The 26,382-nt window shown below is 48.4% G+C and overlaps 1 protein-coding gene across 1 annotated transcript in view; it reads right to left on the reverse strand.

Annotated features, from left to right (window-relative positions):
* Positions 1 to 2,405: 2,405 nt before the first annotated feature.
* Positions 2,406 to 26,382, reverse strand: part of trpm3 (transient receptor potential cation channel, subfamily M, member 3) — a 59,469-nt gene continuing 35,492 nt past the window's right edge. The window contains exons 11-22 of the mRNA XM_056592098.1: positions 24,891 to 25,031; positions 21,022 to 21,314; positions 19,043 to 19,271; positions 17,563 to 17,769; positions 14,440 to 14,580; positions 12,734 to 12,862; positions 11,716 to 11,967; positions 9,730 to 9,904; positions 6,938 to 7,088; positions 6,074 to 6,267; positions 5,252 to 5,384; positions 2,406 to 4,119 (exon numbers count right to left, since the gene is read on the reverse strand). Coding sequence (XP_056448073.1) covers positions 2,475 to 4,119; positions 5,252 to 5,384; positions 6,074 to 6,267; positions 6,938 to 7,088; positions 9,730 to 9,904; positions 11,716 to 11,967; positions 12,734 to 12,862; positions 14,440 to 14,580; positions 17,563 to 17,769; positions 19,043 to 19,271; positions 21,022 to 21,314; positions 24,891 to 25,031 — 3,690 coding nt within the window. The 3' untranslated portion in view covers positions 2,406 to 2,474. The remainder of the gene's footprint in view (positions 4,120 to 5,251; positions 5,385 to 6,073; positions 6,268 to 6,937; positions 7,089 to 9,729; positions 9,905 to 11,715; positions 11,968 to 12,733; positions 12,863 to 14,439; positions 14,581 to 17,562; positions 17,770 to 19,042; positions 19,272 to 21,021; positions 21,315 to 24,890; positions 25,032 to 26,382) is intronic.

Here is a 26,382-nt window from a genome sequence, read left to right on the forward strand (position 1 = left end):
ATTTTCGATTTTTTTTGTCTTGTTTTGTTTCCACTAGAGATCGATGATGACATGCAATGTCAAAAAACCCTGGTGGTTGTGCTCTAACGTCTGCAGCAGACATGTCAGTGCTGCAGCCCTGTGTTCTAAGTGGAGCCCGGAGTCGCCCTGTGATCCTGTGTTTGGCAACGCAGGGAGCGAGCAGCTCGCCCGGCCGCTGTTACATTACACAGAAAACAGGAACAATAAAAAAGGGATTACACCTTAAATATGATTGAAATGTACAATCTATAATTTATATAACAGATTTTAATCAATCTTTTAATGCATCAGCATTCACTGCTTGTATCTCTCCCTTTTTATATTAAATTTGATAATAAACCTTACTTAGAAAATAGTTAAAATTAGAGAAAAATAGCACTGAGAAGATATAAATATTAAATATTCATATTAGTAATTCAAACAGGCATTTAATTATTCATGATAGCCAGAAAATATGTAATTAAATAGAAATAACCTCAAAATAAATGCAATGTATGTGATTGTATTGTATTAATTGGTGCAATATAAATCACAAATATATATATTTATATATATAAAAACTATCAATTAAACTTTTTCAACCTTTCTGCAAAAAGCTATCATAGAAAGTCATTCCCTTCTTTTTAGACCTTTTCATCCAGAGAAACGATGAGGAAACAATCAGATAGTTATAGATGTGCGCGGTGATATGGATTCTATAGGTCAATTAAAATAGCTTTCACACACCTGACTGAACCTAATGCATATACTTAGCAGCAAAAACTATTTCAATGTTTTGCATTCCTTTCTCTCTCCCAGGAAACTAGTGTGCACTTTTTAAATGGATTTAGCAGTCAAAACTTCAGTCAAAATGTTAGCCTTTTTTTTTTTGTCTTAACTGACTATCATGGATTTCATGAAAGAATGATCAAATAAATGACAATTCCATAACAGACAAAGGACGGATCCGGTGGTCTTTGACCAGAGTTTGACCATTGAAACATACAGTGAGTGAAAGGATGAAAAGATTTTGGTTCTACATTTGCAGCCAGCCTCTTGTGCAGAGACCGCCCCCTTGTGGCCAACAGGGCGTATTTGCAGACAAAAACGAAATATGTTAAAGAGATGGAACATGTTGTTACTTGTATTTGTGGCTAGCCCTAAAATATTAAACTGTCCATACTGTACTTTCCTGAATGAGATACATCGTCAATATTCATTACAGGGTAGCATAGCTTACTGGACACAGCAATGTACAAGGGATATGCCATCTGGAAGTGCAGTCTGTATTTGTGGCTCTTATCTTTGTTAATGTTTCCCAGACTGGATTCAATATAAACTCGAGATATAATGATGACGATGACTTCCTGATTGTAAAGTCAGACTTATAGTATCTTGAATAATGTTGGCCTGGCACTCCTTACTCTATCGGGTCTCTCATCTCTTGTAGCTTATTTAATAATCAAAACTGCGACTATGAAGACATTTTCTGTTTGAATGTTGGCTGTTGTGTTCTGACTCCTTGAAATAGTTCAGACAAATTAAGATACAATCAATTAAAATTGAATGCCACAGACAAGTTTGACATTTCCCCTCGACAAATACAATTCACATGACTCCCTTTAGAATATTTTACTTTAAAAGACTACTTAATCCCTTCTATTAATTCCCCACATATCACTGACTTTGTAATGCCTCTCTCCATTCACCAGTAATATCACTCCTAGTCACATGACTAATTCCGCCCACACATTTCCACTATCAAAATAAGTATTGCTAGATTTCTTTCCTTTTCATTGGCTCTCGGTCGGTGAAAACACACAAAACTTTATATTAAGGAGCGTCAAATGCTGCTGCCCTTTGAGTCCTGGGGGAAAGGGGACACATTTTTGGCTATATATATATATATTATTCTATGTATATTTAACTCTCCTCTCCCGTTTCTTCCCCTTCTGCTTTGGCGGTTCCTAAGGAATCAATAATCTAGGAGTTACAGTACGTGTTCCTCACCTAGCATCGTGATGGACATGAGATGGAACATAGTGACATAGTAGTGGGTTGGACGTATTGGTGACGGTGGAAGACTGACACGTAGACAGAGACCTTCCAAAGCCTTAACACCCCATGGATAGTTACTGAGCTACAAGAGGAGGTAAAAACTACTGTAGTGTTAATAGCTCTTTGTTTTAGACTGGTGTACAATAGGACCCCCCCCCCCCCCATCCCCTCCTCCCCCCAGCACTGCTGTTTCCGGGTGAGGATGCGTCTCCGGTAGGGCGTCTGCAACATCCTGCCACTTCCTCCACGGTGTACCTCTCTGCTGCTGCCATGGTAACCGTGGCCCCGCATCCGCCTCCGTAGCAACCCCACCCCGTCACCCCGTCAGCTTCCCCCGCCGTGCCCTCTGACCTTTACCCTCCCTGGTCCTGTGAATGTGTGTATGTGTGTTCTTGCGCTGACCGGCGTTCCCGTTGTCACGTGTAGTTCTGTCTGTCGAAGCTGCGGAACGCCGAGGGCGTGGCCAGCTTCCTCATGGACAGGCTGTCAGTCTTGCCGGGCTCCGGGCGGGCCCCGGACTTGCTCCTGAGGAAGGGGTTCCGGGCCCCCGCCGGCCCCCGGCCTGCGGGCCCCCGGTCGGCCCCGGGGCCCGCGCCCCGCTCCATCCTCTCGCTCACCGACAGGCTCTTCCTGTGCTGGGGGGCCAGGCTCAGGGCGGGGTGCGAGTCATCCGAGGAGCAGCTGTTGGCCCGCTCCTGCCGGGAGGAGGGCGGGTAGAGGGGCGACCCGCAGGGCCGCCCGGGGCGGGGGGTGGAGGGGACCCCCAACAGCTCCTCGGGGTCCTCGGGGTCAGACTCCGTCTGGCTCAGCTCAGCCTCGCGCTCGGGGTGCGAGGAGCCCCCGTCCGGGGCGGGCTTGTCGAAGGGGAAGGAGGTGGAGACGCCCGGGGAGTGGGCGCGCTCGGCGGGGGCGTAGGGCGAGGAGACGCAGCGCGTGTCGATGCAGTCCGTGATGCTGGTGTACTCGGCCGCCTTCACCTGCACGCCGGCGCCCAGGCCGCCGTACACGCCGCGTGGGTTGAACATAAGGCTGTGGGACTTGACCAGCTGGGGCTCGTCCAGGAATCCCCCGCCGCCCCCCGCCGACAGGTAGCGGCTGCTCTTGGAGCGCTCCAGCATCCCGGCCGATGGCGGCGGCGACGGGTCCATCTCCCACGGCGGCAGGGAGGAGGAGTCCGGCAGGAGGTGGGCGGAGCTCAGGGACAGGTCGGCGGCGGCGCTGTCCTCGAAGGCGGTGCCCGTCCCCGTGGCGACCGTCCCACAGCCGCTGCTGCCGGCCCCGCACTCCGAGGACCTCTCTCCCACGCCGCCACCGCCGCCGTAGTCACTGCCCCCCGACAACACCGCCTCCATGATCTCGGAGTGGAGGGAGGAGTTCCGGCGGAGGGGCGGGGCCGTCCGCAGGGGGTCCAGGAACACCTCGCCGGGCCCCACCTCCTCCGAGGCCGACACGTAGATGTCGATGCAGGAGGACGGCCGGTGCTGCTGGGACACCGACAGCGTGGCCAGGGGGAGGGGCTTGGAGTCCCTGGGGGCGGCGCCCGAGGACACGGACTGCGAGCTGTTGGCGCGGTGCAGGCTCAGCGAGCGCTCCTTGAAGAAGCCCTCGACGCGCCTTGAGGCCCCGCCCCCGCGGTGCTGCGGCTCGCCGCCGCTGCCGCGCCCCCCGCCCACGTAGAAGGAGTGGCTCCGGGTGCGCGTGGCGGCGGCGGTGGGCGAGGGCGGGGACAGGGAGCCCTCGCCGCCGCCCTCCAGCGCCTCCTGCAGGCGGTAGGCGTTGCCGTCCGTGCTGTTGAAGCTGCTCTGCCGCAGGATGTACCCGGTGTCGGGGCCCTCGGCGTGCCGCAGGGCGTAGGCCGAGTCGGTGCAGTCGGACGAGGTGCGGGAGCGCACCTTGTTGACCTCGCCGCGCTCCACGCCCGTCACGCGCTCCAGCGCCACGGCGATGCGCGCGATCAGCTCCTCCATCTGCGCCAGCCGGACGTCCACCGTCTGCAGCGACGCCTTCATGAAGTGCTCGCGCTCGTTCACCTCCTCCAGACGCATCGCCATGTTCTCCACCCTGCCGGGGGGGGGAGAGAGGGTTAAGAGGACAGCCAGCACCGAGGGGGGGCGGAGATAAGGAAGAGTCAGAGAAACAAGGTCGTCGTGTGCTCGCGTCTCCCTGCTATGACCTGAGGTTGTCTGGCGGTCCGGTTCAGTGGAGTAAAGCAGAGTCAATATTGAATGTCCCCAGAGAGGCGGTGTGTTTTACAACAGCCGCCCTAGCGCTACAATACCATGAAAAACAAATTATAAAGAGATAACGGGAAGGCCAGCTACAATCCCCCGGGATGGAATTATCGGACGAATCCCCAGCGATAAGACCATGACAACGGTATTATTGATAACTAAATTGATAATTATTTTAGATAATTGCGTAATCAGTCTACCTTGTCTTGCCTTCCTCCTATATTTGTCTATGAAACCGTTACCGTATCTTCTCTTTTTACACACCCTTAACACCCTTACCCTGCGTTCACACCAAAAGATGCATTTGCTGCCCGAACACGTTGACGCCTGAGTTTTGCGGCGCGTCAAATCAAGTTTTGCGGCGCGTCAAAGGTTTGCGGCGCGTCAAAAGTTGAAATATTTCAACTCGAGCAGCATTTGACGCGCCGCAAAATACGTGAACGCGCCCTTCGCGGCGCGGCGCGGCATGCCCGTGTCCGCTGCCGGGCACGGGCATGCCGCGCCGCAAATCAGATTTTGACGCGCCGCAAATCAAGTTTTGCTGCCCGTTTTCTCGGCAGCAAATGCTGCGGAGAGACGCGTCTCTACATTCACTTTGAATGGGATCACGACGCGCGTCAACTTTTTGCATCTTTTGGTGTGAACGCAGGGTTAGACATCTAGTCATTTCCCCCACGGTCGCGCTCTGAACAGACCTCGACCCGAGGCCGGTCGCGTCTGACCGTAGCGTCTTCAAGAGGAATGAATGCTTGGTTTAAGGAGGCTCGGTGGTTAAGGAGGCTCGGTGGTTAAGGAGGCTCGGTGGTTAAGGAGGCTCGGTGGTTAAGGAGACTCGGTGGTTAAGGAGGCTCGGTGGTTAAGGAGGCTCTGTGGTTAACGAGGCTCGGTGGTTAACGAGGCTCGGTGGTTAAGGAGGCTCGGTGGTTAAGGAGGCTCGGTGGTTAGGCCACCACAGTGCTGACCTCTCGGAAGTGACTCGGATCCTCTCGTCGTTGGAGGAGTTGAAGCGGTCGTCCTTCTCCCTGAAGTACTCCTCGATGCACTGCTCCTCGAAGTCATGGACCTTCTTCAGCTCGTCCTCCGTGATGAAGAGCTCTGTGAAAACGAGGAGGATGAGGAGGAGGAGCAGGAGGGGCAGAGAAGAGGAGGAGGAGGAGGAATAGGGGGGGCATAGAAGAGGGGCGTGAGGATCGTAATGCCGCATCGCTTTGTGGGAACATTCTGGTACGACAAGATACCAGTAAAATCTCGCTGCACGGAGGAAATAACTATAGAATATACCAATTGAAAAGTTAATGCTGACCAACCCTAACCCTAATCTCAAACACCCTAACTTTGAATTTGTTTCCTCTGACCTTCTTCTGTGTTTAATTAGTAGCTCTGCTATTCTCCTCATGGTAAAATGAACAGTTCTAAACCCTCAGTCGGCAATAATCCTCAATGTCCTGTCCAAAAAGCGGTGATGAAAAACTAAGTTAAACAGTTAAACAAGCTTTGAAGAATTGGCAGAGTAGATAAGCCACAGGTTTGAATTTACCACTCGAAGAAGTAGCTATTCAGGACTGGTGTTAGCGCTAAACATGTGTGGTCCAGTGAGGTCCTTATGTGAGCTTGAATCATATGGTCTAAAAGAAGCATAGACTGAAGTTAGGGTTAGGGGTTAGGGGATGGGTTGGGTTAGGGGTGAGGGTTTGCATTCAGGGTTAAGGGTTTGGGTTAGGGTTAGGGGTTAGGGTTCAGGGTTAGTGGTTAGGGTTAGGGTAAGCGGAACGCCCCCGACTCACTCAGGCCGTAGTCGCGCTCGTCGTCGTCGTGCTTGCGCCAGCGGCAGCACAGGTGCTTGAGTACCATGGTCATGTGACTGAAGATGATGAGCGGTGGGGGCAGGACGGGCCGCTCGTGGAAGGTCATGATCAGCTGGTAGCGCTGGAACTTCCACACCTGGTTGGAGATAGACTTCACTTCGAAGAACGTGTTGCTATGGTGAAGGACAAACACAGAAGACAGAGAAAAGAAACACACACACCGACCACAACGAGAGTCTAAATAACCAGAGGGTATTGGTTCAGACGGGCGGCCGGGTGAATCATTGCCGAGCTCAACACGACGGAGTACCCATAACCCGTCCTGCTATTTATTCAATATGCAAAACGTAAACGGGCTGGCAGCTAGTGCGGCCAAATGTTTTATGAGAAGCCGTTGAATGTGTTTGTGTCTCTTCAATCATGCAAATGGCTGTTCACATTCCTAGTTTTAATTTAAGGCAAGATAGGGCAGTTTAATACTGTAATAAAACTTTGACAGAAATAAAGAAAGAAGGAATAATAAATAGAGAATACGAGAATAGATAGTGAGAGAGAGAGAGATGAAGAAAAGAGAGAGAGACAGTCAGAGAAAGAAAGAGGGGGAGAGGGAGAGAGGGAGAGACGAAGACAGACAAAAAGAAAGAGAGAGAGAGAAGAAGGCAGACAGAGACAAAGATATATATATATAGAGAGAGAGAGAGAGAAAGAGAGAGAGAGAGAGAGAGAGAGAGAGAGAGAGAGAGAGAGAGAGAAGAGAGATGAAGAGTGACAGAGAGACAGAGACAGGGAGGGAGAGATGGAGAGAGGGAGGGAGAGAGAGCGAGAGCATGCTGTGTTACATACTTGAAGACGGCGATGAGCAGGTTAACCAGCAGTATGTTGGCCACCAGCAGGTAGCAGGCCATGATGGCGGGGACGATCCAGGCGCCCGTCTTACAGGGCGGCAGCCTCACCACCCCGCCGTCGTCCGTCGTGATGTTGATGCCACATGGGGCTGTAGGACGCAACAAAAACAAACACACACACACACACATGAGCACATAGAACTTGTTAACACGTTCGCGATCAATATCAATTGGTAAAAACAAAGATAACCTATGCAAAGTAAGTGTGTAGATGCACCAACAGACATGCACATACGCAGCAGCAAAACCGATGGGTTCAAATGGGATAAAAGTCATACCAAAAGATTGAAAAAGCAAACACGTTTGGAAGAGGCATGAACAAAAACAACAAAAGCAGAAAACAAAAGAAACACACAATGATAAAAACCATAATGATAATGAAAATCAAAAGGTCAATATATGTATTGTGCAAGAAGCATGGTCTGCCTGATGCTTCCTCTATAAGGGAGGGAAGCGGGAGGGGGGGGGGGGGGGAAACAATGAGTTGGCTCATGTGCTGAAATGTGCATCTGAAAAGCAAACAAGAGCAGTCATACATATGACATGTGTCGTCCCAAGCCTCCCAATATATCCGAACATGTCTAAAATGTTTCAAATATATTGTTTGCATGTGCACCATGTTTGATCGTCTTTGCCTTGTATCGTTGCAGATGTGTTTAGGATACAGAGAGTGTTTTTTCCATCGCTGATGGTTCAGTTGCTGGGGCTTACTGGGGGGAACAGAGAGAGTTTGTCCACAGTTTCTTTGCCGGTAGATATAGTTCATTCTGGCCATGCTCGTATGGGTTTCGCCTTTCTCAATTGTTCACACAACGCAGCCCAAAGATAGAGAGAACTGAAGCAATATTTCTACTTTGTAAAGTAGCTGACCCTCGAAAAAACAATTTGGATAATTACAAAGACTAAAAAACTCTGACAACTGAACCAACGTGAAAAAACAGGTAAGAGATGAGAAAAGCTGGTGAATGTTTAGTGTTTGGTCTCCTTGGTCCTTCAGTGAATATACATATGTATACATAATATACATGTGTGTTTTCTATCGTTGTAATATCGTTTCATATTATGCATTCCTGATGCATTGTTGTTGTTGTCATGAATACATAATTCATCAGTCATGTTATTCTGCTCATAACAATGTCCGAATGGAGTGTTTATCTTCATGAATGTCGAGTTGGTGCGTAACGTGAGATGTGACTGAATGCTAGCAGATAGTGTTTGCATGGCAGGTTAGCTGCCGGAAACACAGGAAGGAGCTGAAACAAAACATCTAGGGATTAGCAAACGTCATGAGCTCAACTTTGTAACCCCCTGCGATGTTTCATTGTGTGTGGACCTGCATGGAACGTTTCGGCGGTGAGCCAGTGTTTTTAAATCGATCCGGATAAAGTTGCCCTAACTTTTACCTGGCCTTGGGAACAAGCGACTCGTGATCTAAATCGATTCATAGCTAAAGATGATTACGATTATTTTACATAATCTGGCAGTTTGTTTATTGTGATGGCTTGCATGATTTAGCCATCTTCCAAAGACCATGTTTGAAAAGGCAACTTTAAAGGAGCACTGTGTAAGATTCGACTGTTGCTGCTAACACCACTGACTCGTACTAACCCTCAGGTCAAGTATTGATCTAGTCTGAATACTTACAAATAAACAGCATCAACTGATAAACAGACAGTGATTTTATCATTGTGTCTTATTGACTTGAATCTTTAGGTTTAACCAAAAAAGATCTATTTTATGAATATATACCGGTACATTTTCTTTTATATCAAATATATACCTATGTATGTTTAAATAATTTCTACAGATAGATTGTGGTCCTTTGACAGAGAGTAAAACGTTTTAAATCTTGCACAGTGCCCCTTTACACCGGAGAGTTTATGGAGCTGCATGCACGCATCCATTTGTAGTTCCTCCTAGTGGTAGGAGTGTGTATGGCATGGCAGTGAGGTTGCGATGATGGCACGAGATGGGGGAGTGTATTGCATAAGTATCTTTATCTATTGGTTCACTGGGATTTGACTGCACTGAGTAGTGGAGTTATGGACCGTTACTACGCCAGGTTCCGTGGGTTCGAAAGTAATTTTCGACCAGCCAGAGTTTTTCAGTCATTCTGCGCTGTAACTTCCTACTATGCATATCTGAAACAAAGAACGAAAGCATTATTTCAGATCTCTTGTCTTTGGGCTACTTAACGCTCATTCTCATTCTCCACATGCATCTCATTTAGACTCCATACAGGTAACACTTTTAACACTTTAAACGGCGCTCAACCAATGAAACAACAACATATTGAGTATTTTTTCTGTAAGATAAAATACAATGGAAAACAATAAAATATTGATAAAATAATTGCAAAAGGTGAAGGATGGTCTATAATAGAGTCAAGTCTATTATCAAAATATATACATTGGCCTCTTCTCAGTTACCGATTGGTTCATGGATGCATTACGATGGGCTCAGTGATGCAGTATGTTGTCAGGGAGTGTACGGTTAACAAAATGCTCTGTGTTCAAGAAAACAAATACAAATGTATTACCGACTAATCATTTATCCATTCAATGTGTAAACCTGTGTTATGTTACAACTGCAATATCCATTTACGTTCTGACTTAAAACACACAGGCAACAACATGGACGACAACAACGACAAAGAAAACAAAGTGGGAGAACAGGAAGCTTATCACTAGGGGAAAGCCCCTGAATCCTCTGAATAAGAACCAAACGTACGGTCAATCTGATCGGCAAACACCTCCCCGTAGATCATCCAGTAGGGCATGAAGAAGATGTTGCGGGCCAGCATCCAGGAGGGGTCCTCGTTGGGGTTTAAGATGGCCTGACGCGCCACCCCGAAACTCATCAGCACCACCAGCATGATGATCACAAAGTACATCATGTCGATCATCTGTGGAGGGGAGAGAGGGGAGAGGAAGAGAGGGGAGAAGGGAGAGGGGAGAGGGGAGAGGGGGGAAGGGAGAGGGGAGAGGGGGAGAGAGGAGAGGGGGGATGGGAGAGGGGAGAGATGTGGCTGGTTTCAATAGCAAGAAGAAGTGTGATAGTACAGAGATTGCGCCAGGAAGGATTGGAGTGGTTAGAGCCCACAGGGGGCATTAGGGGCTGTGGTAGCTCAGGAGGTTAGCGCAGGTTGCTGGTTCGATTCCCAGCTCCTCTTGGCTCAGTGCCGATGTGTCCCTGAGTGAGTCCCCTGACCCTTACTGCTCCCGAGGAGCTGGCTGTCGTCTTGGTGTATCAATGCGTTGATGAATGTGTGTCTGAAAGTGAGCCAGTTATTGTGAAGCGCTTTGACCTGGCAAAGGTGTGAAGGGCGCTTTACAAAAATCTACACGTAGCTGTCCTTGAGCAAGATGTCTAACCCCCTGACATGTATCTGTATTCACTGTCTAACCTCCTGCCATGTAACTGCATTAACTGTCTAACCCCCTTACATGTCTCTGCATGCACTGTGTAACCCCCTGACATGTCTCTGCATTTACTGTCTAACCCCCTGACATAGCTCTGCAATCAATGTCTAACTGTGCTGGCTGTTAGGAGTGCAGTTTAAGAGATGATGCGTTGCTCTCATACTTTCAGAACGTGACTAATCCCAATTCAATAAGAAAGTGCGTATTAGAGATAGACCACTCGAGGCATTCACATTTTTTGATGATGATCACACAATATGCACCAGTGGATGGATCTCAATTCAATTGCCTGAATTTTAAACTAATGAGAACTCGAAAAAGATTAAACAGAGATTAAATAAATCTCAATAGATTACTCCTCAGTCCCTAATGACATTTTACTTCTCATTTGTAGAAATGAAGACATTATACCCGGAGCGAACCCACCACTAGTCTGACTGCAACCGAAAAAAACAAAAACAAACATAGCTGTTTATGTAAATGAGTCTGTCTACATGGTTTAAAGACAGAGCCCTCTCCTGCTAATCGCTGATTTTCATATCAAAGAGAGCACTCATGACCGGCGGTTCACAGCCCATCTCTGCGATGGTTTGAATGCATTACTGATACCTACTAAGCAGCTTTGATCCCCTAAGTGAACCGGTCTGCATGTTGTTCTGATCAGACAGGCTTGGGACACACTGTCATTACAGGTCGCTGGCAGGACTTTCCAACGGGTCGGGGGGCAATTGATATGCCAAGGTACACCGTGCGGTCCTGTGCTCAGGACAGAACGACTCTGGGAACGCACAGATCGGATAGAAAGCGGAAGGAAGGAATGGGATCAGAGAAAACTGCTCAGACTAAGTGGGGGTCGGACAACGGGGTGGAGAGAAGGAACCAGAGGAAGAAACTAGGGAACAGATAGAGAATAAGAAAGTTAGGAAGAAAGAACAGAAGAAATAAGATAGAGAAAATGAAAAAAGGAAGAGAAAGTCAACGAAAGTAAAAATAAGGAAAGGAGCTCAGGAGGTAGAGGCGTTGACTTGTAATCGGAAGTTTTTTCTAGATCGAACCCCGGCTCCCCCTAGCCGAGTGTCGAGGTGTCCCTGAGCAAGGCACCTCCCCCTTACTGCTCCCGATGAGCTGGCTGTCACTCTGCGTGGTTAACACCGCCGTCGGAGTGTGAATGTGTGAATAAATTATTCTAAGTCGCTTTGGATAATAGTGTCAGCAAAATCCCCATATCGAAAATGTGAAAAGAAACAGTGCGACAAAGAAAGACATGCACAACAAAAACACTGCGTCGTCTCACCATCTTGCCGATCATCATGACGTAGGGCCCCAGGTACTTGTTGACCCCGAAGATGTCCAGCAGCCGGATGTACCAGTAGATGATGTTGACGCAGTAGATGACCCGGCCGTAGCTCATGAAGGGCGGCTCCTGCAGCCGCAGCACCATGCCCACGGAGAAGATGAGGATGGCCATGAGGTCGGTGATGTTCCAGTACTCCTGCAGCCACACCTTCACCTTCTGCAGCAGCTTCCCCGGCTCCGACATCAGGATCTGGACCACACACACACACACACACATATAGGAGGAGGAGGAGGAGGAGGAGGAGGAGGAGGAGGAGGAGGAGGAAGAGGAGGACATTAAGGAAGAGGAGGAGGAGGAGGAGCAGGAGGAGCAGGAGGAGGAGGAGGAAGAGAAGAAGGATGAGGATGAGGAGGAGGATTAGGAGGAAGAGGAGGGGGAGACCAGTAGTAAGCAAAGGAAAGAGAGATAGAGGGGGTTTGTTCATTGGACAATGAGATAGGGAACACAGAAGTTATAACTGCATAGCAGTAGAGGAGAGTAAGTGTGTGTACTACATCAGTCTCGCCTTTGGAGGGCAGTAAAAGATTACGTAATAGACGCTCCAGAGCCCGAAGAGGGTGGGAAATTGATTTGACTAAGGAATGGAATACGGGATTATACAGCCAGGCGTTCTCCTTCCATCCCCTGAAATGATCTGTGGGTCTTATCCTATCTGTCTGTCACCATCTCTACTCACTTGTACACACACTTTTTACTATCATGAGATGTTTGACACACAGATACACAACTACACCCCTCCAAGAACTGCTGTACAATTGGTGTCAGTGTGTAGATTAGCAGCAGCAACAGATGCATGTTGTCTGTAGGTTGTTTGAATAATTATTGTATTTCTATTTTGTGTGTGCAGATGAATTATGCTAATTATGATGAATTACGGTACCATGCATCATTGACTGATCGTAAAATAATGCAATTCACATATATACACACAGACACACACACTCCTCTCGCCTACCTCTCTCATCTTCTCGATGCCGTTGGTGAAGATGTATGCGATGACAATCCATTCCTGGGGAGACGGCCACAGGTCCATCTTCACCAGAACGATGTAGTTGAACAGCATCAGGTAGGCCACGTACGCCATCTGAACAGACACGTTCCTATTGGACTGGGGCTCTACAGGTGTTCTCACACACATGCCAGTGTGTGTGAGAACAATGTAGAAACCCAGTAGAACGCATTTAGAAACACACACTGGCATGTATTCCAGTGTGTGTACGGTCGCCGGTCGGTGTGCTTTTGAATGAGTTGTTGAGTAAACCTGCATATGGTTGTGTGTAATCATAATGCAAAGTGTGGTCAATAGATCTGATTATTTATTTGTGTGTGTCTGTGTGTGCGTAGGTGTGGGAGTCTGCCCACTTCCTTACTTAGCATATGTCGATATGTCAATCCATTGCAAACCAAATGGCCTGAAGCTGTTAATGTGCAGGGATATTGTGTGAACTCCATCCAATAAGGTGAGGCTCTTCAAATGATTGACTCCAATTAAATTGGATTCTAACGCAGCCTTCAAATACAAACTACAATAAAACGAGGGGATCTCAGGAGGACATGTTGCTCTTACATCCACTCCCGGCCCGGACGGCTCGGTTCTATGCTATAGACTATGTTTAGCGAGCCTTTCCTCAGACTCTTACTCGTTCACAGAAGCAATCACACTCTCTCCTCCTAAGGTGAGAGTGGATTTATTTAGTCGAATGACCTGTGGTCGTGGAGGGAGTCTCCAGATTCATTAAGTCCCTTGTTTCCAGATTCATTTAGTCCCTACTTGTCTCCGGGCTCCTTTGCACTGAAGATTTGATAAATAGAACAGCGATGCGGCCATAGCCCTACAGAGCGAGTCCAACACGAAGAGCACTAATGATGGACGTTTGACCCGCAAGCACCCCTGCACCACTTCTGGAGGGCGGGGAGATGATCATATTTACAAGGGTTCTCTTTCCGGAAAAAGGCCAGGAATAATGAGGATGATGGGAATGTAAAAGAGAGAAATGTATTAATTTGCGTTAATAAATAATGAGGAGTATTAGGGTGGTTTTATGAAGAAATGTTTTCATTAGCCAACTAAGTGGAAATTTGGGAGATAGAACGGTTGGCTAATTGGATAACATGTGCGCGCACGCACACATCCACACAAAGACACAGGTTCTAAGAATACATCTCAACAAGCCAGTGCCTTCCTAGAATCCAGTGGTACAAACCAAAATGTATTTCTGTTGCTGCAAAAGGCCGTTGATCAATCTCATACATACGTAAGGTATTTAAATGTAATGTAACGAACCAAAAATGTAGGAGAGCATTACATCACCTCCATTGACAATGTCAATCAGAAAACATCTGAGTAATACTGTATTTACCTGTGGCCATACTCATTAAGACAGTTGGTTACATCCAGAAGAGAACCAGAGATTCTCTTTTCATCTGGTTTGGTTTTTAGCTGTGTTGATTGATTGTTGATTGAGGTGGGACGTGGAAATGGGTAACCACATTTTGCCCAAATATGTATTATTCACCAATGTCTAAAAATGAGTCACAATCTTCAATGTTATTTCTCCTATAACAAACTCACACCTAACAGCTTATTCAAACTATCATTTTGTTCTAAGATCTACAGCTTTGGAACACTGGGAGGTTCCGGTGGCGGTGGCCGGTACTCACCGTGTGGAACCAGAACTTGACGATGGGGGCGTTGTAGAACTCATAGATCTTGCGGCCCATGGGGATAAGCCGATGTCGCTTCTGCACCTCCTCCACGTCCTTCTTCCTCGACGTCTCCGTGGCGACCTTACCCAGCATGGCCTGGGGTGCCGCAAGCCCCCCCCATTACATCGCCGCGAGCCATGAGGGTGAGGAGGGGGGTGGATGTGATGAAGAGAAGTGTGTGTGTGTGTGTGTGTGTGTGTGTGTGTGTGTGTGTGTGTGTGTGTGTGTGTGTGTGTGTGTGTAGGGGGAGAGAGGGGATAAAAGAGATACAGACGAGAGGAACAGATGTATGTGAAACAAACAGGAGAGAGAGAAAGCGTGGGGAGGAGGATGGAGATGGTTGGATAAGAGGAAGTCATTGAAGACAATGAGGAGGTAGTGTGGAGAAGGGAACAGGGTGGGATGAAGAATGGGTTCAAAGAGGTGAAGAGATAGAGAGGAGAGAGAGCGAGAAAAAAAAGAGCAGAAAACAAGGGGAGGGGGGGGGAAGGGGTCTCATCAAGGGCTGTTCCTGAACGTTACAACACCGTCTTTAGAAAAGCAAGCACAGGCAATGTCATCACTCATCATCATGTGATGTGTGTGCGTGAGTGGGTGGGCTGTGACATGTGAGGTGGTGAGGTCAGGTGGGGCCAGGTGAAGACACTTAGGACAACAGGAGATTCACACTCATGGATAGTGTCTCCAACAACGGCAACAAACAAGACAAAGGGGAAGGGAGGGGAGACGGAGGGCTGGACAGAAAAAAGGGGGGGGGGGGGGGGGGGAGAGAAGGAGACGAAGAAGGAAAGGCAGACACAGATATCTCGTTTGTAACCCGGGACACAGTTCTATATCCATGAGAGAGGGTTTGGGCCCCGGTGTGGTTCGATGAGTCATGAACTGATGTCAGCGCCACGCCAGGACTCTGCGGGGGAGTCGCGTCATTGGATTTATCTCGCTTGCCTGGATGCCTTGAGGCAGACTCAGATTAAAGCCTGAGTGCTGGGAACCTCCAAGCCCTACTCTTATCGATCACACCGTGTCAAAGTCGTTTTGTTTAACATGAGGGACATGTTCAACTGCAGTTTTTTTGCCTGAGTTTGTGTCAAGGCAATCGCAGACAGACAGACAGACTGGTTGTCGTTTACCAAGGCAGATGCTTTACTGTGTGCGCCGTATGATGACTTCACTGGGCTGACATGCAAGCCCTCCCCAGGTCAACCGCAGCGAAGGCAAAACACAACCCACGTGTTTCTGAAAACATCTGAGGCATGGGGGCAATCCAATCGTTCCCCCCGTGGTGTGGCAAGCGGTGTGTGTATATCGATATGAATCTCGGTACGATTCATGTGCTCTCTGGTTATCAGGAGTGCATCTCAACAGCCAAGCAGCCAGCGCAACTGCAGATAAAACGTCCTCCCTTGCGAACGCCTGGCTGGACCGCGTTGTTCTCGCTGGGACAGAACCTTGTGGGTTCCAGGTATCCCGCGGTGGCAGATTCACCACAGTTGCGCTGGCACACCTGTTCGGCCGGACATAATGCACATGCAGGAGGATGGGCGGCGGGATGGGCATGCGTTCCACTGCAATCACTAGATCACTCGCGTGGTCGGGCGAACGTAACGAGAGGCTGCATCGTGGTCGATCCCAGTCTTTCGACGCACGAGGGAGAAGGCGAATCGTGATCCGTCTGTGTGCGAGCGGGGTTTTGGATCGGAGTGGAACGCTGCCCGAATCCCGGCGGCACACATCCGCGTGGTCCGTGCGGACGGACTCGCACCGGGGCTGGCGGTGCCGCTCTGCACTGGGTGAAGAGGGGGGGCTGGCTCAGACCCCTGCATGATTTAAACCCTGCAGCGGCGGCGGTGGCGGCGGCGGGCGCGTTACGTAACGCCAGAGCCGCACGCCACCCCCCCCCCACCTCTTCCTGCAGCGGACATGCCGAGTGTGGCGCTGCAGCAGGCGAGCACGGGACGGGAGACAGAAAGAGAGAGAGTGAGGGGGGGACTGGAATAGAGTGGGAGTGGGAGAGAGCAAGAGAGAGAGAGAGAGAGAGAGAGAGAGAGAGAGAGAGAGAGAGAGAGAGAGAGAGAGAGAGAGAGAGAGAGAGAGAGAGAGAGAGAGAGAGAGATAGAGAGAGAGGGAGAGAGAGAGGGAGAGGGAGGGAGGAAGAGATATGAGTGAAAGACTGGGAGAGAGAGAGGATGAGAGGGTGAAAGAGAGACTGGGAGAGAGAGAGACGATGAGATAAGAGCGAGAGGAAGAGAGAGTGAAAGAGAGACTGGGAGAGAGGGATAGAGAGAAAGAGGAGACTGGGAGAGAGTGGGAGAGAGATAGAGGAAAAGAGAGACTGGGAGAGAGACTGGGAGAGAGCGACTGGGAGAGAGAGACTGGGAGATAGAGGGGGGAGCGAACGACCATCGAACAGTACTGTACCTCGAGCAGAACTGAGCTAGAGAGAAAGGCAGATAGACGGATGGAGAAATACAACAAGAGGGCTGGCGAGATGATGGACAGGGGGGGAGAGCTGAAGCAAACCAAAAGGGAACCCAACAGAAAGACGAACCCAGGTAGCAGCGTAGAGAGCAAAGAATCTCACGTGCAAGACACAGAGAGCGAGAGAGAGAGAGAAAGAGAAAGAAAGAGAGAGACAGACAAATAAAGAGAGATAGCGAGGAAGAGCGAGAGTCAAAGAGAGAGAGAGAGAGAGAGAGAGAGAGAGAGAGAGAGAGAGAGAGAGAGAGAGAGAGAGAGAGAGAGAGAGAGAGAGAGAGAGAGAGAGAGAGAGAGAGAGAGAGAGAGAGAGAGACAAAAGGAACGTACACACAAGGAGCCACCAGAGGAGGCAACAAAACCGAGACGCTACAACTCCACAACCAACGTCCTCTCTGAGACGACAAGAGACAGGAAAGGTTGTTGCTGGCAGAAAGCCACCAGGGTTTAGTGTGTGTGTGTGTGTGTGTGTGTGTTTCTACAATCAACGCAATGTGCTTTGGTCGAGGCTCAGTTAGAGCCAAGTGGCAGTCCTAAAGTGTATAAGGCGTCATGTGATGTGGTATATAGTATGTGATGCAGGTCTGAGGTGGGTTCTCTCACCACGGAGTTGTACTGCGCCTCACAGTATGACCTTACTGTGAACTCCATGTCCTCCTCTTCCTTCTCCTTGGCGGGCTTCTCGGGCTCCTCCTCCTCCTTCTCCTGCAGGAAGGACTCCTGCTGGTCCTGGGGCATGTAGGACATCTCGTCCTTGTTCTTGAACTCCAGGCTAAGGATGGACGGCGGCAGCAGCAGGCCCAGGATGACCTGGGCGGGGGGGCACAGGGAGGATGTGCAGATGAAGTGGGGGTGGGTGGTGGAGGGGATGGAGGGGTCGGGTGGGTTGGAGATATTAGACGTGGCAAAGTAGGATTGATGGCAGGGATATTGCCGAAGCGAAATGTATTACTCTTAAATGCGATGGACACAGACACACAAACGTACACCAACACGTGCACGCACACACGCACAAACCCTTACACAAACACACACCACCATATATACAATCCATGAGAAATGATGCACAACACTGAGGTCTGTCTTGGGGCTTTGGGAGGATCAGTGTGGACTCCAGTGGTATCACAGGCCCAGATGCCCAGACGCTCCCCGCTCCCAGAGAGAAATGAATGATGCAGGACAGGCACTTAGAGCAGATAAAGAAGGCCAGCCGGCTGTAAACACTTCAGAGACATAATCATCAAACTGGAAACGAGAGCGATGGGGAACTTGTGTGTGTGTGTGTGTGCGGGTGTGTAGTGTGCGGGTGTGTGTGTGTGTGAGAGTGTGCGGATGTGTGTGTGTGTGTGCGTGGCAAGCCCGTAGGGGGAATAGAACTACAAGGATATGGTGGAAGATGAGAGTGAAGGGGATGGTTAAGTGTACTTTTTGCTTTACCTTTGCAGTTTTATATTTTTGTAATTTTTGGAAAAAGCAGAAGAATCTGCGAGGTTATGTCTTATTTTCTCTGGCATATGCGTCTGGCCTGCCCCGGTTTAGACAGATGTCCAGCAGACCTGGCCGGGAACGGGTCATTCATAAACATTTATCTGAGACGGGGCGGGTCTAATACGGCGTCTGTACAGATGAGCGCCCAATGGGAGCGCCGTTAGGTCATTTAAATACATGTTTCATTACTCTGATTGGTGATCATCGTTTCTGGCTCCGGACACAGGCCTTTTGGTCTGTGGACGTTGTATAGTGTGAGATGCCGACTCCCACCCCCCCAGGAGGAACAGAACTCTGTGTCTTTAAGTGATCTGTGGTCATTCATCCAAACGCGAACATGTGTGAAGGACACCAATACTCTAACCACTTCCCAGCCCTACTGACCCAGTTTGCAAACTTGTGTATCACTGCCCTGACTACAGTGTATCCTCACGCCGGACTACACGGTCAACTGTGCCTGCGTATCAATCTGAGAATCGGCGTGTTTTATGTGTGTACGCGTTGCGTGTGTGTGAGCTACGTTTGTCGTTGCCATGGAAGCTGGAGGAGAGAGGTCTCCTCGCTCTCCTCCCGTGCGCCCGTTCCCCGCCTGTACCTTCAAGCCCGAGTTCTTGCGCATACGTAGGCGTCCCATCCACATGTCGGTCAGCAGCATCTGGCTGCACGTGTGAGCGATGAAGTCCCGGTGCTTGGCCGCCACCGCCAGCTGCAGGCAGGTGGCGTTGCTCCAGTTCTTCAGCTCGTACGTGAGCAGCTTCATGGCCATCTGCTCGTCCTGCTTGTAGGACTGGTCCAGAAGCTCCACGGCCAGCTGGGCGAACTCTCTGTCGGAGGCACCACCACCGGACAGGAGAGGAGAGGGGGACCACAGACACACAAGTAGAGAGATCCATGACATGTTGATGTAACAGAGGGTTTGGGACTTAGGGAGAGAAAAACAGAGCTTTGGTGATCTATGTGTCTACATTGATACAAGGAGGGACGCGACCCCCATACAAATACCAATGTCCATATGACTAGGTCAAACTATTCAACACAAGGATCACAGATCAACGGAGGATCAACGGACAGATGGCAAGTGCAGGCACAACCAGAATGGTGCTTTATAGGGTTTAATGCGGTAGATCATGAGAGGACATTACATTGACTCGAATGGCTTGATCCCTGACATCCAGGAGGTGGCCTGCTATCTACAGGTATGAAGTGAGTGAGTAATGACCACATGAAATACAGACAAACCTGATTATACCCACTACACAAGAGAGTTGGATGGCAAAATACTGTTGACGCTATTGACGTTATAGAAATGCCGTTATAGTGTGTGAATGTGCATGGGTAGGATGAGTGGCTGCTAAATGTTTATTATATTCAATATATGCCTCAAATTAAAACGTATTTCCACTTTTTCAATAGGTTATTGCATTATTCTCACATGTTATTAAGTGGCTGTGCTGCTACTTCTCCTCTATGTATGTCATGCAGCCTACCTTGTGGCTGACTAGAGTTGTGCTATACAGGTCAGACAGCAGCTGAGGAACTAGGTAGGCATATATTTATGTCTGTGCGTGCATGTGTGCATGAGTGTGTTAGTGTAGTTTGCGTGTGCATGTGTGTGTCTGTGTGAATATGAAGTTTGAGCGTTTTATATTTGACTGTGTGTGTGTGTGAATATGAAGTTTGAGTGTGTATGTGTGTATGTCAGAAAGCTAGTGTTTGTGTATGTGTGTGTGTTTATGTGTGTCTGTGTGTGGTGTTTGTTTGCGTGCGCGTGCCAGCCTATATGGGCTGAGCGGTGTGGTCAGAAGTTGCTACAGTCTAGACTCCCAGCACAATTCTTCATTAATCATTTAGCGTGGAGAACTTCACCACTCTGTAGGCCTAGATAGATCTAATCACTCTCTCTACTCTCATCTGAAAGCTAAAGCACAGAACTCGCTGTGATCACATGATCAGACGGAGAGGATCAGAGGGAGGCAGGGAGACGTCTGCACGTGTCTCGTGTATGTATGCGTAATCTCAGCATAAGCTGATTGCTTCCACCTGAGATTAGCACAAAAGCACATGGGGTCTGGAGCATGTGTATTGGGAGAATATGGTGGTGAGGAGACTGTTGTTGCATTCAAAAACTACATGTTCCCCCCCCCGTGGGCTTGTTCCTTATCATCGTGAGACCGTCCATATATTGAAGTTTGTGTTTTGCAACAAATATCAGTCTGACCTCGGCTGGGCTGCAATTGATTTTCGCATACAGGCTTGGCATTACATCGATATCATTACAAAAACAGTACATAACTGAGTGATGACCACACTCTCTTCGCTTGGTAAAGCAAAAACATCTTCTCCTCCGAGAGAGGTCTTCAATGCAGAGATCTGTTCATATTTTAACATTACTTTTGATCGCTCTGTCGGTTCTCTACACTTTCCTCGAGGTCCACCATGTTTGTTTATTCTGCGGCGTTCCTACCCTTAACGCCGATTGGCCCTGTCTTTGTGATCAGGCCGGCCCGACCTGCAGAGACAACCTGCTACGTGATCTCAAAAGATGGCGGCGGTCTCACTGAGACGTCCCCCCACCTGGAGTTATGGTTGAGCTCCTGGGAGATGTCGTCCACCATGTCGTTCTCCGACGCCTCGTGGGCCATGGCTTTGCACAGCTTGCAGGCCACCAGGGCCTTGGCCATGGCCTCCTCGCCGTGCTGCCAGAAGAAGAGCGCCATCTTCTGGCGCTTCATGAGCACGGCCCACACCATGAGCTCGTGGAAGGGGAAGGGGAAGTGGTTGATCTCCGGGTCGTCCAGGTCGATGTCCACCTCCTCCTCCCGCTTGCGGGTGGTCTTCTGCCGGCCGCGGCGTATCGGCATGTCGTCCTAGCGGAGAGCCAGGATAAGCGATGGAGACTGGGTTAGGCAGAGGGCGGTCTGAGGACTGGGTTAGGCAGAGGGCGGTCTGAGGACTGGGTTAGGCAGAGGGCGGTCGGAGGACTGGGTTAGGCAGAGGGCGGTCTGAGGACTGGGTTAGGCAGAGGGCGCTCTGAGGACTGGGTTCTTAAGGTTATAAACAGACACTGGGATAGCTACTTACTGTAGCAGCAAAGTTCAGAGAGTAAACTGAAAGTTCAAACTAAAATAACCTGCCACTAAAAATAAACTAAATTGCTTTATAATAAGAAGAGTAATTATACAAAGATTTTAATCAAGATAATTATGATACTGGTTTGATGCATTTTCATTTTCTAATGAAACAATTTTCTTATTCAAATTAAATAAGCAACCTGACTTATGAAAGGACTGCGTTGTACATTGATAAACGGGTAAGGGAGTAAATGGCTTCAAACCATTGCGAAAATTTAACAAAGTTAACAAGCTACTACTCAACAAAACAATATAGACAACAAAACAAAATTTCAAACAAAACAATCAAATCCAGGGTGGATCTCTCTGGCCACGGTGGGCCTATTCATGAACTAATGGCACTGCAGACTAGCTCTATGTTCCTCAGGAGACATCTGCTGTCAGCTTGTACCACTAATGCCCCCCCCTGCCACAGTTATACTGATGATGGGGTCCTCAGAGGAACAATCACACAGACAACTGAGGAACGCGTTGGTGAAAAGTGCATTTCTTTTTGATTCCTGACAACTGACATTATAATTAGTGAACTCTCGTGGAACATTTGAAGAGTAATTGCAACCTTCGTTGTTTTAGCAAAAAACATGAAGGGCATCACATTTGACATTTGAGAAGCGGAAAATCGATTTATTTAAAGTTAATGGCAGTCACTTGTACGTTTAGAGCTGAATTTAGGACTTAGAAGGACTACCAGAGGAGAAAGAGGGTTAGGCAGATTTGAAAGAGGCATAAGGGTATGAATGGACAGGTATGCGCACACACACACACAAAAGACAAAGTTTTGACCAAGGTCAGACAAACGCTTTTAACATAAAGGAAACACAGATGTCTCAGAGATGAATTGCAATCACACGCCGTGATTCCAGCTTTTATGATACTGGCAGTTTTGCTTACGATGTGTATACTGTGATAAACCACACACACACACACACACACACATGAGTATAGAGATCATGAGGCCGTTTTGGATCACTGATTATCTATTGGGCTGAATCGACCGGCGTGCTCCGCTGGGGGTCATTCCATGAGTCGTACACAAGCCGTTAAAACACGTCTCTGGAGTCAACCCGTATGCATGTGGTCGTAACCTTCAACATTCACATCCCAAACTTACAGAGTGAGGTGTATGTGTTAGTGTGCGGCACGGTGTAAGCGTGTGCACACTTTAGAAAGTTATATGTATGCCACACACAACACACACACACACACAGTGATTGACTCAGAGCTGTTTTAACGCATTTGACGCTCATATCATGACGAGACGGACACTTTGTAGACAAAGGACAAGAACAACACTGACGCAACGATATAGCCGCCATGGTATTGACACTCACCTCCATCCCCAGCAGTTTCAGGGCTTTGGGCTGGAAAAGCAACAAACAAGAACATACACAGAACAAGAGCTGGTCGGGTGGGATTGATAAGAGTGATCGTCTCCGTTAGCAGAGAGCAACTGACGGACAGACTGACATGCTGATGCCTAGAGATGGGACAACCTTATACACAATATGCTGTCACCTCTTCTTCCCATACTTATCTTGTACATTTCAATGCGTGGGCTGCTTTCTACACAGGTGGCGTTTGTGTATCAGAAAGAGCACTTTGCAGACATCAGGGATTTAGTTTTTCCCCTGTTTAACATGTGCCTGTTGGTAATGTAGAACCAGTGCTCTGGTAACTGTATTGAGGCAGGAGGCATGTATGAATTATGTATTCATGAACCATCATCTGGGAGGATAAAAATAGCACAGGTCTCCTGTAGGGATGTTGATATTCGCATCAATTTCGAGGCTTTGTTTTTAGTGCACGTGTGTGTGTGTGTGTGTGTGTGTGATAGAGAGGGAGAGCAATAGAGAGAGGGAGAGCACGAGAGAGAGAGAGAGAGAGAGAGAGAGAGAGAGAGAGAGAGAGAGAGAGATAGAGGGAGAGGGAGGGAGGGAAGGAGGGAGAGAGGGAGACACAGAGAGAGAGAGGGAGAGCACAAGAGAGAGAGGGAGAGCACAAGAGAGAGAGAGGGAGAGAGAGAGAAGGAGGGACCGAGGGAGAGGGAGGATGGGAGAGAGGGAGAGAGAGAGGGAGAGGGAGGGAGAGGGAGAGAATGAGAGAGAGAGAGAGAGAGAGAGAGAGAGAGAGAGAGAGAGAGAGGGAGAGAGAGAGCGTGGAAGCGCACGAAAGAGAGCAAGAGAGAGAGGGAGCGAGAGAAAGAGAGAAAGGTAGTGTGGGAGCACTAACATGGACCCATTTCATCTGGAAAAAGGTGGATAATAAACTCAAATTATTTGAGGGGTCTCTCGCTCTCTTTGTTCATCTCTCCATCAGTTTTTTTTCTTCACATTTTCCTCCCCACTTTGTTTTCCCTCCCGCTGTCACTCCCCCACACACTCACACACGTTTGCATGCACACAACACAAGTATGTGTGTGGCCGCCCACACGCACATCGTGCACAGACACACACACCCACACACAAGCACACACACAACACATACGCAGACACAGTGCATTTTCGAGCAGAGATACAATGTCCCGGACACAGCTGTGCACAATTCTATTTCCATCACACATGTGGCAGTGTTGGGTGGCGTAAGGGAATCAGACTCTGCAGCCACAGAAAAGCATGTGAGAGCTTATCAAAGATAAACCCAAAAAGAATGGTTGCATCGTTAGAGGGCTGGCGAATGGAGAATTATGTGATTGCGTAAGTCACGGTTCAAAGCTTAAATCAACAAGAAATGTACGATTTATCACGGTGCATAGTGGCGTCAGCGATGAATAATAATGAATGAATCTGATTCTGATGTGAGGGAGATAGTTCTGTCAGCTATCAATATGGAGCCAGAGGAACCAGATGCTCCAGCTTCAGCAGCTGAGGCGTTTGTTATTGTTTTTGAGTTTGTGCTTCAGGGGAAAGGCATACAATATGCTCAGGAAAACCTTGGTTCTCACGAGCTTGACATCCACTGTTTATTGAAAGTGCATTTCAGTGTCAATGTTTTGCTGCTGTGCACCGTTTCCAAAATATCAAATAAACCGTTAACTTGCTTGCAGAATGTGGTAAATGGTACAGCCTCTTACGCTGTTACCTTTACGATACACATTATGTGCAAGCCGGCACCCAATTATATCCAATGTCAATATTCAGTCTGTGTATCGCCACACATTATGCACAGACACAGGAACATAACCGCGATGCAGCACAAATGCATTCATGGCTATTTTACTAACATGAATATCTTTGTTGTGCTCGAATCAATACGTGTTACCGTGGTATGTCAGAGCAGTGAGAACAATAATGGGATTAAGGATGATCCACCTACTCTCTTGGGACCAAACAGATTGTGGTACAGAGTCCTGAACCTCTTCCTGGTGTAGTTGCAGCGGTAAGCTCCGCCCATTAGGTATTCAATCACCAGGCCGATGTCGATGAGGCTGATGCGGTAGTCCGGGGGCAGGTTTCCCTGGAACATGAACACACACCTCGTCAGATCAGACCCGGGTAATCGCTTGAACAGACAAAACACAAACACAAAGGTATACCACACGCACCATACACACTCTCACACACACACACACACACGCACAACCGCACACCAAAATCCACACACGTTTTTGTTTGTTTTTTTGGCTATGAAAGAAATCATGATTAGCGGATTCACCTTGAAGTAGATCCAACTGAACCCTGGGTATTCTCGCTTGGAAAGAGCACACAAGGTCAGTGAGTATGCTGCGTTGTATGCAGTGGACACTAGGACCATGGGGAATGATGCAACACACGGAACCCCTGGGAGAAGACCTCTGATCTCTCTCTCTCTCTCTCTCTCTCTCTCTCTCTTTGTTTGGTCTTGAATTGAGACCTCACATTTCCATAGCGGTTGCGTTGGGATCTTTACGTTTGGATGCTGTTGAAGGTGTTCCGCTCGCCCTGATATTCATTTCAAACCGCTCGTTCTGTCTTTTCCTGAGACCTTTGTTCAGCGGCTTATTGTGGCTTGGAAAACTTGCCTCAAATCGTATCTTATATCATCTGTGTGGGGATAAAGTGGTGAAGGGAAGGAAAGACTGAAAGCCGGGGTTCAAGATGAGGGTATATTTATATGTGGGGGAAAGGATAAGGTGACCTTGTTTACAGTGAGGGAAAGAACAAGATCTTGTCAGAGAGGTTCAGTGCAGTTTGGGGTGTCGTGAATAGGGGGAGATAAAAGGTGATACAAGAAAAAATGGGGTAAAGGATAGAAAATGAAGAAATGAAGAGAATAAAGGAGTGGTAAGTGAATATTAATCCTAAAGGAGGAGGGGGCAAGACAGAGGGGAAGATGAACAGATAACAACAACTCTATAAGAGGTGGAGGAAGATCACCTGTGACTGGAAACACATTGCCTCTTCCCCACTCTAGACACCGACCACCAAAATAAACCATTATTACGCCACCACACCAATAGTCACCTAACATGCACCCAGAAGACCTGGGCACTCCCCCACCCCCCACCCCAGTCCACCCACATTTACAACTAGCTTGCCTTAATGAATCACAGACTCAGTACAGACTCAGGGAAGTATGGTCTGGATGTCTCAATTGAAAAGGGTGTAATTTTTTTAGTTTGTATTTTTGCTGTATTTTCCTTCAGAGAAGCCTTGGTGCTCCAAGGCCACATTGACCACAAGGCCACAGGCCTTTGCCATACAGATCTCCGATATCGTTCTACATATGTCAACTAATTAAAACAGGATTCCCTCCATCTCTGTGTGTAAGTGTTTGGCATGCTGCGTATGCACAGACGCCCGTGGCCCCGGTTACTCTGTGTCACGGT

This window comes from Gadus chalcogrammus, chromosome 6 (assembly GCF_026213295.1).
Source record: "Gadus chalcogrammus isolate NIFS_2021 chromosome 6, NIFS_Gcha_1.0, whole genome shotgun sequence".
Lineage (NCBI taxonomy): Eukaryota > Metazoa > Chordata > Actinopteri > Gadiformes > Gadidae > Gadus > Gadus chalcogrammus.